Source organism: Podarcis tiliguerta (genome assembly GCF_965153285.1).
Source record: "Podarcis tiliguerta genome assembly, chromosome: 6".
In the NCBI taxonomy this organism is placed as follows: domain Eukaryota; kingdom Metazoa; phylum Chordata; class Lepidosauria; order Squamata; family Lacertidae; genus Podarcis; species Podarcis tiliguerta.
The window spans coordinates 58,292,228-58,305,267 of record NC_139539.1 but is presented as its reverse complement, the minus strand read 5'-3'; the positions used below and the strand labels follow the sequence as shown (position 1 = coordinate 58,305,267).

The 13,040-nt window shown below is 42.5% G+C and overlaps 1 protein-coding gene across 1 annotated transcript; it reads left to right on the top strand.

Annotated features, from left to right (window-relative positions):
- Nucleotides 1-344: 344 nt before the first annotated feature.
- On the top strand, nucleotides 345-10,972 carry LOC310680932 (cytochrome P450 2J4-like). The gene is made up of 9 exons (XM_083448148.1): nucleotides 345-1,310; nucleotides 2,145-2,307; nucleotides 4,423-4,572; nucleotides 5,237-5,397; nucleotides 6,493-6,669; nucleotides 7,203-7,338; nucleotides 7,999-8,186; nucleotides 9,035-9,173; nucleotides 9,884-10,972. Exons 1-9 carry the CDS (start codon nucleotides 1,110-1,112, stop codon nucleotides 10,057-10,059), a joined length of 1,491 nt encoding a protein of 496 aa, XP_083304274.1. The 5' UTR covers nucleotides 345-1,109; the 3' UTR covers nucleotides 10,060-10,972.
- The last annotated feature ends 2,068 nt before the right edge of the window (nucleotides 10,973-13,040 follow it).

Sequence of the window (13,040 nt, the reverse complement as noted above, 5' to 3'; positions counted from 1 at the left end):
ATAGCTGTTGAAATCACCACTGGTCCAAATGTGTCAGGAACAGAAGTCATCCTCCTTAGTAAAAGTTTTAAATTTCTTTATTGACAGTGCTTTGATTTGCACTGCCAGAAGCGCCTTCTTAGAAATGTCCGGAAGGAAAGTAACCTTTACAGTTCCTAAAAAGGGAAAACAGGAAGGAAATATCATAACTCTTTCCCCTTGGTAGAGTTACTCATTAAGTCATCACCTTGCCTATTTGTGGGCACGATACATAACAATACCTGTGGATTTTGCCCTCATTTCCTGTAGGAGCATTAGCCACGCAGGCGGGTGTGGTAACGTGGCTCTCGCTAGACCTCCCAAGAGCTGAGTTGCTCCTGCTTACTGGGAGGGTGGAAAGCAACATGACGGTGATGTTGGTGTGCTGTAAACACACTGATGGAGCCAATCCAGAGCTCCTGGCAATGGATTTGCATTGCACAAAATTTCCCCCTTCTACATAGTCTGCTACTGGCTAAAACTATCTTAGTAATAGAGGGCTCTCCATTGATCCCTGAGTGTTGACCATACAACCTAGAGCTGTTGGGAGTTGGAGACCAAAAACATCTGGAGAGGTGCTGGTCAGTCTGTTGCCAAAGCAAAATCTAACCCATGCAATACTGAACAGAAGGCAAGCAGGTTGACTTCTCTGGCTCCTTAAGAAGCGGGCAGAGCTGCTGAAACTACCACTGGTTCAAACATGTTAGGAACAGAAGACATTCTCCATAGTAAACGTTTTAAATTTCTTTATGGACAGTGCTTTGATTTGTAGTGGCAGAAAACCCCTTAGAAATGTCATGAAGGAAAGTATCCTTTACTGTTTCACAAAAGTGAAAACAGGAAGGAAATATTCTAATTCAGAAAGCGGCTGTTCTCCACACTCTTCCCCGCCCCCCTTGGTACAGTGAGTGATTAAGTCATCTCCTTCCTGCCTCTTTGTGGGCGTGATATATAATATATGCAAACTTTGCCCTTATTTCAGGAACTTTAGCCAAGAGGGCGGGTGTGGCTGCTGTAGCTGGAGCAGAATCAAGTTTCCCTTGACACAATGCCGTCTGTGCTGACATAAGAACACCTAGGTGGGTTTGAAGATGTTGCTCCAGTTGCTCTCTGTCCTCTGGGAGGCCTTGTCCCTGCAAGTTGTTCTGGTGTTTCTGGCAACATTTCTACTTATTGCTGATTACAAGAAACAGATTCGCCCAAGGAATTTCCCCCCAGGGCCCAGGCCTCTTCCCTTTCTGGGTAGCACACTACATCTGGATTTCAAGAAGCCTCAGATTTCAGCACGAAAGGTAAGGATGGAGGAAAGAGCTTTAGGGTGGTGTGGGAAGTTTCTCCCTATAAGATGCCCAGCTAAGTAGGTGCAAAATTGAGAAAATCTATTTGAGGGTGCCAGATTTTGGTCTCACTCACCACCTAACAGCTATTTGTAACAAACCTGTGTCCACAACTGCCATTTGCTTTCTATGGCTGGCAGAATATTGTGTGTGTGCATGTAGGCACTTACATTGTACATAGGTACATAGGTACATTACATGTAGGTAGGTACATTGCCCTACCTTCACCCCCCCCCTTTATCTTTGCAACAGCTTTACTACATGCAACTAAGCAGCAACTCTTGTGAATAGATTGCAGGTGGAGGATGGAGGGGGCCTGTCCATTTACAGCCCCTGGTAACCATTTGACAGCAATCAAAGCTTCCTTCTGCCATATTTCTTTCTCCCTCTCCCTCCAGTCTGCCAACAAATTAATATATAATATATTAGATAGGATATTATATATTCTTCCTCCATCTCCATTCAGGTTCTAGGGCTGCTCAGTGATACTAATACTCCAGTGACACATAATGTGGCATTTTTGTGCTGGTGGCAAGAAAGATCAGGGAGAAGAACCTGGACAAAACTGTAAGGGATATTCAGAGGTCTAAACTGGAAAAAAAAAACTATGTTGTGTGGAGTCCCCAATCTACACATGCATTTGCACTTTATAGTTTTGACAATTCAGGCAGTGGCTCTGTTTTTTATATACAATTATATAGTTATGTTGATACATCTTCTCCTAATAGTATTTTGTCATGGACATTGGCTAGTACAATAAAGCTTATTCACCTTACTGTCTCCATTCAGCTTGCAGAAAAATATGGCAATGTATTCGGCCTTCAGACTGGAAACATAAGGATTGTGGTTGTGAATGGATTGCACCTGGTGAAAGAGGCTCTTGTCCATCAGGGAGAATATTTTGTAGATCGACCAAAATCCCCTGTTCTTGATAAGATATTTGGGTCACTTGGTAAGTTTCCTTTACTATGGTCAATGATTTAGATGATTAAAATTGCTTTTTTAATTATATGCACTGATTGTACAACCTTTTAGATTATTAGATGTTTTCTTAATTTAGGGTTACCAGACGTCCCCGTTTCCAGGGGATGTCCCCGGATTTGCGAATAAGTCCCTCAACAAATTCCATCCTCGGAATGTCCCCGGATTTCATCTAATGTCCCCGGGAAATGCAGCCTATTGGAGCAGCCTCCCAACATCTGTGAAGATAGGCTTCACGCTGCCTATCAGAGCTAGCGTGCAAGCAGGAGAGGGCAGGGATCTCTCAGTTAGGCAACGGGATGGGGAGGGGATCCCTGCCCCCTCCTGCTTGCACGTAAGTAGGAATGGGATTGGGGCTGCTCCGATGGGAATGGAGGCATCGCACTGCCTGAGCCTCGCCGCCACTCTCAGCCCTCCTTCTCCACCTTCCATTGCTGACCCACTGTGCACCGCCTCCTTACCCACCCCCACCACCAAAGAACCAACAACTCAGGGGCTGCCTAGGCTCATGGAGAAAGGAGATAGAAGCATAGGAGGAAGGGGAAACATGATGGTTGAGGTCAAGGCAGCGGCGGCCCCTCTCCCACTGCCATCACTGCAGCATCACTGTCCTGAACGTGTAGTATGTATGTATGTATTTAAAGTATCCCCAGGTTCATTGGAAAAAATCTGGTAACCTTATCTTAATTCACTTTTCCATTTCTTGCATCTTTAAACAAAAGTAAACTAATAAGATTTGTCATAGATGTAGACCTGCAAAACTAGATTAACAGCTCACAGTTCAGTGTTGGGTGGCAATCAGAGTCTGGCTGTGTAGTGCATCAAACAGCTTGTCATTATTGGTCTGCAATTGTTAGAGGTGGAGGAATATGGGAGTTTTTCTTTCATTCATTTCCCCATTTATCTGTTGTTCAGTTTGCCACACTTCTACATCCAATAATGTTTCAGTTAATGTATTGTTTCAGGCAGTGAGAATGAATTAAAATTGCATTAAATTGCACCTGAGCTGACTTTCTGCCCCATCCCTAGTAGTGATGGAATAATATGCTGTCGTTAAGCACTGTATGGAAGCAGCAGGTAGTATCTTTTTCACAGCCATTTTTGAGTCCACAGCTGCCTTGACCAACTACATTCTTTCCATGGTACCCCTGTGGGGCTCAGGAGCCCAGTTATGTCACCCCTTGCCTGCAGAGCTGGCAGCCTCTCACCCTTTTTTGAGCACTCTCCCTTGTGGAGTGTTCCCTCAGCCTCCTCTCCTCTCCCCTCTCCTTGGGAGTCCTCTAGGCAGCCACTGCTGCCATCCTTGGTCTCTGAGCTCCCCCACCTCCTTGCCAAAGAGAGGTGCCTCCTCACACTGCCCCACAGGGGCCTGGAACTTGTCTGTCCCAACAGCAAGGACTGGCTGGCTGGGCTCCCTAACCCACTTGCTTCCTTGTTCCGTGGCCACCTCAGCTCCTGACAACCAGCACACCCAGAACATTCACTCGCGGAGCTCGTAACCAGGGCTGCTGCAACAAACAGCCACACAAGCCTTTGGGAGGCAGAGATGCTAGAGGGCATCCGAGGAGGGAGGGAAGGAAAGAGGGTCAGAGACCAGTGTTGCCCGCAGCACTCTTAACCATAATTCAAGGCACCCTAGGGTACCATGGCACTCTGGCTGCAAACCACTGAGCTAAGACTTCCCTGTGATTGTGTCCATTTAGGAAAGGGAGGGCATTGGGAAGTGAAACAGGTCCAGTTCAGAGGTCACTGTCCACAGATGCCCAACATATAGACCTCCAGGTATAGGGCAGTATATAAATTCAAACAACAACAACATATAGCAAAAATGTTATGCAAATGAAACAGCAAAGAGAAATATATTAATAGTGAGCAGAACCCAAGTGGGGATGCAGCATGCTTGAACTCATGTCAAGTGGGCCTGTGGCCAAGGTCCAGGCCACATTTTCAAATGCCTTGCAGTCTTCCCAACATAATAAGTAGGCAAGCAGAATAAAGGGAAAGAGACAGGAATCCATCTTGGAATTGAAAGGACTGCTAAATCTTACTTACTTGCTGTATGTACTTATTACTCCTTCCCATCTAGGGCTGGTCTTCTCTAATGGTCTCATCTGGAAACATCAAAGACGGTTTGCCTTATCAACACTCAGAAACTTTGGTTTGGGCAAAAGGTCTTTAGAAGAACGAATACAGGAGGAAACCCGTTACTTAAAGGAAGCAATAGAAGCTGAGAAAGGTGAGAACCCGAATCAACAAACCTGGGGAATATTTACGCTGCTATTTTCTATGAACAAGATCAAAAATACATTAGCCAGGGTGCGAAGCTCTTTAGCATTATTTCTTCACGTAAACATAGCTCTGCTTGGACTGGAATGACCCTGTGATGGCGAAGGGGGGTTGATAGGAAGCTCCAGAGGCTCATTATGGTGCAGAAAGGTTCTAGTGTGAAGCTCTGTGCGGGAACCTGCCATGGGAGCTAAAAGCCCCTGAACTAGAACAGAATAAGAACAAAGATGGAGTGTTTGGGCTGAGAAGGTGTGCAGATTTTGATGATTTTGACAACCAACATCACATATAGAATAGGGTTTGAAGTGCAATCATTTTGGTATATTTTGGTATATACTGTCTTTGAGACGGTCCTTACCCTTTTTGACAGCCATTGTTACAGAATAATCCTTGTCTATGGAGAATATAAATACTCACTTGAAAATATAAATAGATCTCAGAGTCCTGGGTGTCCCAGGTTAAATTACAGGATATGATGTTAATACCGATGCTTTCTTTGGCTAAAACAAATTCTACCCCTTCCACACTCATCCACTTTCCCCTCCTTCTGTTTTTGTTATATGGAAGCTAGAAGCACCCCAATTCCTTCTGCACCATTTTCTCTCTCTCTCCAGGGCAGCCATTTGACCCTCACTTTCAGATTAATAATGCTGTTTCAAATATCATCTGTTCCATCACTTTTGGGGACCGCTTTGATTACCATGATAGTCGTTTCCAGAAGCTACTGCACTTGCTCGATGAGGCATTGCTTCTTCAGGGAAGTTTTTGGAGTGTGGTAGGTCTTCTTTGAGTTCTTTTGCATATAACCACAAAACAATTGCTTGGGCTCCAGTCACATTCCCACATTATTGTTGACTGTGAAATCATTTGCTTTGGTCCTCCTTTTTCTTCATGTTCAGATTTCTGTTTTTCCTGTATTCAAGCATCTTGTTCCATCCATTTTCCTTTGCCCCCTAGTGTTGTTTATAAAAGCACTGAAGATGAAAAGGTTGGGATGTGTTCAGTAATGTAAAGTGGGAGGCCAAATCATGTGTTACAGCACAGATCATATTTTTATTGGGGGGAATAACATGTGTGACTGAATAAAATCTCTATGTATGTGTAGAGAGTGAGGCCATCACAAATGGTATACATAGAGTGAGCTGCCATTGTTCTGCCCCAGCTTCTGACAACCTAGGAGTTCAAAAGCATACCAGCGCAAGTATATAAATAGGTAGTGCTGTAGTAGGAAGGTAAACGGCATTTCCGTACACTCAGGCGTCCATCACAGTGACCCGTTACGCTGGAAGTGGTTTAATCATGTTGGCCACATAACCCGGAAAGCTGTCTGTGGACAAATGCCGGCTCGTTGGCCTGAAAAGACAGATGAGCGCCGCCACCTCATAGTCGCCTTTGACTGGACTTAACTGTCCAGGGGTGCTTTACTTTACCTACATGGACTAATTCTACACACACACCATTTACAATATGTGAATTGACACCCCATGCAGATGCATAACATTAAAGGGAAACTCTACATATTCATGACATGAGCAGGCATTGATACATGCAGTTTTCAAAATGGCAATCATCTTTATAGGAAGTTGATCAGTGAATTAGAAGGTGTGCTTGCAGAAATCAGCACCATGATGCCATTTAATCTGCAATCCATACTTTTCTAACCAAGAAGTGAAAACATTGCCATGGGGTCCCATCATAAGCAGTGGTGAGTACAATATTTGCTCTGGTTCCAAGAGAGTCTGCCATCTTTGAGCCTGTGCACGCCAGCCTTTATTACTGCTAGCCTCTTTCCCATGACAAGAGCATGATGTGAATGTTTTTGGAGAGGGCTTTCCCTGCACATACTTGATATTAGTGTTTGTTTCCTCAGATGTATGATCTCTTTCCCTATGTCATGAAATACCTGCCAGGGCCACATCACACACTTTTTAAAAAATGGGGGCAGCTGAAATCCTTTGTGAGAGGAATCATTGAAAAACACAAAGAAGACTGGAACCCATCTGAACCCAGAGACTTCATAGATGCCTACCTAAATGAAATGGCCAAGGTGAGAGATGAAAAGGATAGAAGGTAGATATAATTTTGATAATAAAAATGGTAGTAGCAGAAGGCAGAGAAACAATTTTAAAAACCAGAAATAACCATGTGGCCCATAATGGCTGACCACATTTCAATGTTTCCATTGAGTTTATTATTCTAGAAAAAATAAATTTCTGCATATGCATGAATATGAACTCATGTATTTTGTGGGGAGACAATTCTCCATTCTTTCACTGCTGGGATTTTACCACTTGTCAGTGGTGAGTGAGAGCAAACAGTTGACATGACCAAAAGAATCATTGTAGTAAAGGCCATCCATTGCCTCAGTTGTCTGAATAAACCTCCTCTAGGGCTTTGGCGTCCTTGACCAGAACAATCCCAAACTTCATGCCAGCATCAGTGATTCACAGGACTGTTGTCTTGACCTTCCTAGATGCAGGATTAGAGTCACTGAATCCCCTAGTGATCTCTTGACTTGTGGGTCTGACAGGATGGTGTTTTTAATGGCAGCTTAACTCCCTGGTGCATTTTTGTTTTAAGGAGGATTCTGTTCCCAATTTTCATGAAGAAAACCTTCTACATTCAGCACTGGATCTGTTTCTTGCTGGAACGGAAACAACTTCTACAACCCTGCGTTGGGGTTTGCTGTATATGGCCATTTATCCAGATATTCAAGGTAGAACTGTAGTTGGCTCATTTGTCTTTCCTTACTTTGTTTTGTATATAACAAAGGCCTACTGAAAGCAAACATCAATATATAATCTTATCATTAGATGCTGAAAAGGTCTTTGACAAAATATATAAACAGTATATGGTGGCTGTACTAAACTAATGGTGGCTGGATTTCCTTTGGAATGCAAAAAATAGATTAAGATATCATATGATTCACCCTCATCTAGAGTAAAAGTAAATGCCATGTTTTCTGCTACTATAGAGGAGCTAGATGGGGATGTCCACTTTCACCTTTGTTTTTCAATATTTGCATGGGACCCTTAGCTTGCGCTATTAGACAACATAGGTACTGTTGATCTATGGAGAAATACATAATTCAGTTTAATACAAATTGGTTTCATCTGCAGATGATATTCTTTTGCTTATTTCTAAATCCTCATTTGCTGATGCAGATCATAGGTGCCTTTCCTGAAATATCCGGATATTCTGTTCACTGGTCCAAATGAAAATGGATTCCAATAAGTGAAAATTTGGTTACCTATTCATTTAAGGAGTATCAATTCTGTATCTGCTCAAATCCATTAAATATTATAGATGGGCCTCCCCTACAGATCTTAGAAAAAGTCTATCCTTGTGTTGATGGGAGATTTTATTTTGTTTGCAGCAAAAGTCCAAGCGGAAATAGATTCTGTGATTGGCCAGTCTCGCCAGCCAGCGATGGATGACAGGGACAGAATGCCATACACCAATGCAGTTGTTCATGAAATTCAAAGAATAAGCAACATTATACCTTTGAATGTGCCTCGGTTGACAACAAAGGACACTACACTGGCTGGGTTTCATATTCCCAAAGTAAACATTAAGAAGATATACCTTTCTCATAAGCCTTTCCTCTTCTCTTGAGATGTGAAAACTTGATGCCAAAGTTCTAAGTCAGGGATAGCCAGTGTGCTGCTCCCAAGATGCTGTTGAACTCCTTCTGCTTGAGCCAGCATGGCCACTGGGCAGGGTCTGGGGTGTTCTTTGGGCACATCAAGATCTGGAGTGGAGGGAAGGGGTTATAGCTAGATAGACATTTGGTTCTTTCCAACTCCTGGCAAAAATGGATTCCAAGTGCAGTCTGTACCATTTGTATGGATAGCTAGTTACTTTCTTTTCTTTTCGCTTTTTAAAAAATGACCATTACTAATAACCCAAACTGCAACACCTGGCATCTGGTGTTTCCTATCCTACTTTGAATATACAGTCATACCTCGGGTTGAATACGCTTTGAGTTGAGCGTGTTCAAGTTGTGCTCCGTGGCAAGCTGGAAGTAATGGAGTGCGTTACTTCCGGGTTTCGCCGTTTGCGCATGCGCAGATGCTCAAAATGACGTTACGCGCATGCGCAGAAGCGGCAAAAAGTGATATGTGTGTGCAGACGTGCCGTCGCTAGTTTACCTCTAGATGCAAACGGGGCTCCTGAACGGATCCCGTTCGTATCTAGGGGTACCACTGTATTTTAAAATTGAACCTGTGTTTTTGTGAGATGCGGTTCAATGAATTACTTAATAATGCATAAAAAATATCACATTCAAAACATTCTTTCTGAGTTGGACTTGGATCTAGGAGGCTTAGTACTGCAGTAGTTGCACAGATCAAAACACAAAGATTTCTTTGCAAGTTTTATTCTAACACTTTTCTCTGCTTCTTCTTTGGCAGGACACTATATTACTTACCAACTTGACCTCACTGCTCTTTGATGAGGATGAGTGGGAAACACCCAATGTGTTTAATCCTGGCCATTTCCTAGAGAATGGTCAGTTCAGGAAAAGGGAAGCATTCCTGCCATTCTCTGCAGGTAACAAATGTTGATGCGTGGCTTCTTAGAATTGCAACAGAGACTACATGATGATGGCTTGGTTGTGGGAAGTCTGGTGTATTACAGGGCTCAGCACCCAATTGAGGCCAGTGGTCACATTTGAGATTATGAGGAAGTACTGTGGATGCAAGTCACAAAATGACTACTATAGGAAATGTGATTTTACACAAAATGGTGTTGGTATACTCTTCCCCCTCCCCCACACCCAGTAAGCAGTGTGGATTTCTGAGGGAATATTTCCAGAGCTTTCTCAGGTGCCCTAAGTGGGAGAGGTGCTCCACAAGGCATTGGGTGGACAGCAGCTGATGTATTTTTTCATAGTTTCCTCAAGGAAGAGAAACCCACTTCCATCTTGTACTTGAGGAATTGAGTTCTGTTTGCCGCACCCTTAGCTAAGATTAGGGAGATTCCTAATAAAATATATTTGAAATTTATATCATATGCAGTTTTAGAGAAAAAATAAATTCATGTAACTCAAATATATCTATTCCAAATTCAGTAAAACCATGATCATATTTGTTCAGTGTTCCCATTTGCTTGACTGAGAAGTAGGAACGACTTCTATGTTTATTTTGCAACAACATAATTACTTTTTAAATTATTTGATCTGCCCATGTTATTTAAATTGTGCCACTCAGTGGAGAGCAAAAGCTCTCCACTGAAACAGTTTTTTCCTCCTTGTCTTCTAGGAAAGCGAGCCTGTTTGGGAGAGCAGTTGGCGAGGACCGAGCTCTTCATTTTCTTCACTGCCCTAATTCAGAAGTTCACTTTCCAGGCTCCAAAGAATGAGACATTAAGCCGTGAATTTAGGATAGGTTTGACCGTGTCTCCCCTGCCATACCGGATATGTGCATTCTCTCGCTAAGGGGACTTACTTTATGTCATTGCCGTTTCTTTAAAAAGTAGGATCAGTTTATGGTGCAGGAACAGATCTATGGTTTAATCCTAATTGTGTTTAGCCAGAGTTCAGTAGGGCTCAACCCAGGTGAGCAGGATTGGGACTGCAGCATGTTCCTTTAAAGCAGAGATTTCCACACTTTTTAGACACGCATCATTTCGCGACACAATTATTCAGTTTTAATAGCAAACCAGAGGTATATATATCATGCAACACCCATATATCATGCAACACCCCTGAACACTGCAGTCGACACACTAATGATGACACATGCTTTGGAAAGCTCTGCTTTAAAGCCTATTCAAAGCACATTTGCCCCCTCAAAGAATTTGGGCAACTAGGGTTTATGGGTACTTGGAATTGAAGCTATACGAGGGGTAAATTCAGTTTCCCAGAATTCTTGACAGAATTTGTGTATGCAGATCATAATGATACATTGATGAGGATCCAAATTCCATCCTCCCACTTCTTGTTCCAGGGTGTATGTCTACCCACCATCCCATTATTTTCAAATAATAATAATAATGGCCTGGCTGTGGTGAAGAAAAGGCATTCCTTTGTTTGTAGGAATCTGTGCTTATGACTCAAGATAAAACCCTAATGTAATTCCTTCCTTTGTTTATAAAATTAAAAAAATGTTGCTTGGAAATTTTTGTTACATAACCAGTTCATAGAACCATAGACTCATCGAATTTTGCAAGGGACCCCAAGTGTATTCTATTTCAAACCCCTGCAATGCAGGTATCTTTTGCCCAATATTGGGCTTGAATCCATGAACCTGAGGTTCTTCCAGTTGTGTATTGGTGGCCCCAACCCCAAGGCAAATCTTACAGTAAATGTGGTTATAAATACAGTAAAATTGATGGGTTTAACTCTTGAATGTTGCCTAGGTTTTATTATTTTCCAAAAACATTATTGTTGTGCTTTAATATACAGTGGTACCTTGGGTTACATACGCTTCAGGTTACAGACTCCGCTAACCCAGAAATAGTGCTTCAGGTTAAGAACTTTGCTTCAAGATGAGAACAGAAATAGTGCCCCTGCAGTGTGGCGGCAGCAGGAGGCCCCATTAGCTAAAGTGGTGCTTCAGGTTAAGAACAGTTTCGGGTGAAGTACGGACCTCCAGAACGAATTAAGTACTTAACCCGAGGTACCACTGTACTACATAGTGGATAACAAGGTGAAAACTGAGTCTGCAAAGTGTTTTCCATGAAAATAGTTAAAAGTGGCAATTTGGCTGTCTGGGAGTGCATAGTGCTGACACTCACAGGGGCAGGGGCAGAGGAGAATGCCACAGAGAAGATACACACTCCCTTTCCTTATGATTGTGTGCAGATTTAAAAGTCCAGTTGGAAAAGTTCAAGTTGAAATTTCCTTGGGATATTGCACCTACAGTTCTTCAAGTGTTTTGAGCTCGATGTATACTTGGCCAGAACCAATCTCTGCTGTGGTGTTCTTTGGGAGAAGGAGCGTGGAGTCTTATTATTGAATAATCATGGAGCAGATAAAGGCTTACTGTCATCTCTTTATAAAATTATATTGGATGCCACTGTAGGTGGACCAGCTGGTTAGAAGTTGTGCTGGGAACAAAATATCCAGCTTGACCAATATAGCTGGGCAAGTATTGATACAAATGGGTTTGGGGAGAAGGTGCATATAGAAAACTCTCAAATAATGCAACAGGATGTACTCCTTACTCCAACTTATTATTCATCTTCTTCCAGTGAGTAAGGACAATAATGAAAGTTTGGAACAATTTCACCTGTATTGATCTGAATTCTAGCATATAGCCTTCCTGGAGAAACTCTCTCATAGATTACAGGTGTTGTGGGAGGACAGAAAAGAGATCAAATTCCAGCTATTTGGTTTCCTTTCATTTGAACATAAGAATGGACTTGGCATAGCTAGATAGCTCAAACAATATATAAATTGGTGAAGATATCCTGACGTCCATTGGGAAATATTGTTTGCCAGTAAGAAATTTTGCAAGAAGGTGCCAGAAGAGGAAAACAACTCCTAAATATTAAGGTACTGCTTTTGATAACTTACTAAGTTAATATCAATTCTATTGTCATGTGTCATATCTCATCTTGAATTACCATTGTGCGATCCGGATAAAGATAGCAGATGCAAAATCTCTTTGACAACATGTTCCCACAACCATAACTATCAACACTTTGACAACAGAGAATTCAAAATGTGAAGGACCTATCAATGCATATGCTTTACATTGACATTTGTGGTCTCCAAGATGGTACCAATAAGCACTAAATTGATCTCAGGCACCTTTCCTACACACCAAGGCCTCTTTCTCCCACATTTATTTTTTATTTTAAATGAGGATTTTTTAAAAGCTCGGTTGTTTGGTTGGAAGTGAGGGTCTGTAATTTTTTTGTGCTTTGGTGTGTCTAGTTTATCTGCTTTTGGGTGGGTGCAAGTGGCTTGTTTGGTTCTGGGGACAGAGCTTTTCTGAGCATCACTATTATTTCTTCTGTGAAATAGCTATTTCCTGGTTCCCACAATAGTTTCAGAAATACCCCTGGGTCCTAAAAGGTGGGAGCCACTGGTTTCCACAGCAATAATTTGGAGACTGGGTTCTTTCATACCTTGACCTCCAGCAGCAGAAGTCCATGCTGTTGTAGCTTGCAGCCATTGTGCCGCCACATGCACTGGGGCAGGAACAAGGGTTTCCTTCAGCTCCACAGTAGACACAATTCCACCTGTCCAGCTGATTATCATCAGTTTTCATATTCTTGTATTTAAGATGGGGAACCAAGGCTAAGAGATCATGGCTTTCCTAAGACTAGTACTAGATGGTATAGTAGCACTCACTGGACCTCCCAAGAGCTGAGTTGCTCCTGCTTACTGGGAGCCAACCTAGCAGTTCGGAAGCGTGTCAAAGTGCAAGTAGATAAATAGGTACTGCTCCGGCGGGAAGGTAAACGGCA

What these genes read in the sequence shown, in the direction of transcription:
- LOC310680932 (XM_083448148.1), top strand. Translation starts at nt 1,110, where the DNA reads ATGTTGCTCCAGTTGCTCTCTGTCCTCTGGGAGGCCTTGTCCCTGCAA. An exon ending in TAAGATATTTGGGTCACTTG is followed by an intron (nt 2,308 to 4,422) that starts GTAAGTTTCCTT and finishes CTTCCCATCTAG; the next exon opens with GGCTGGTCTTCTCTAATGGT. An exon ending in ATTCCTGCCATTCTCTGCAG is followed by an intron (nt 9,174 to 9,883) that starts GTAACAAATGTT and finishes CTTGTCTTCTAG; the next exon opens with GAAAGCGAGCCTGTTTGGGA.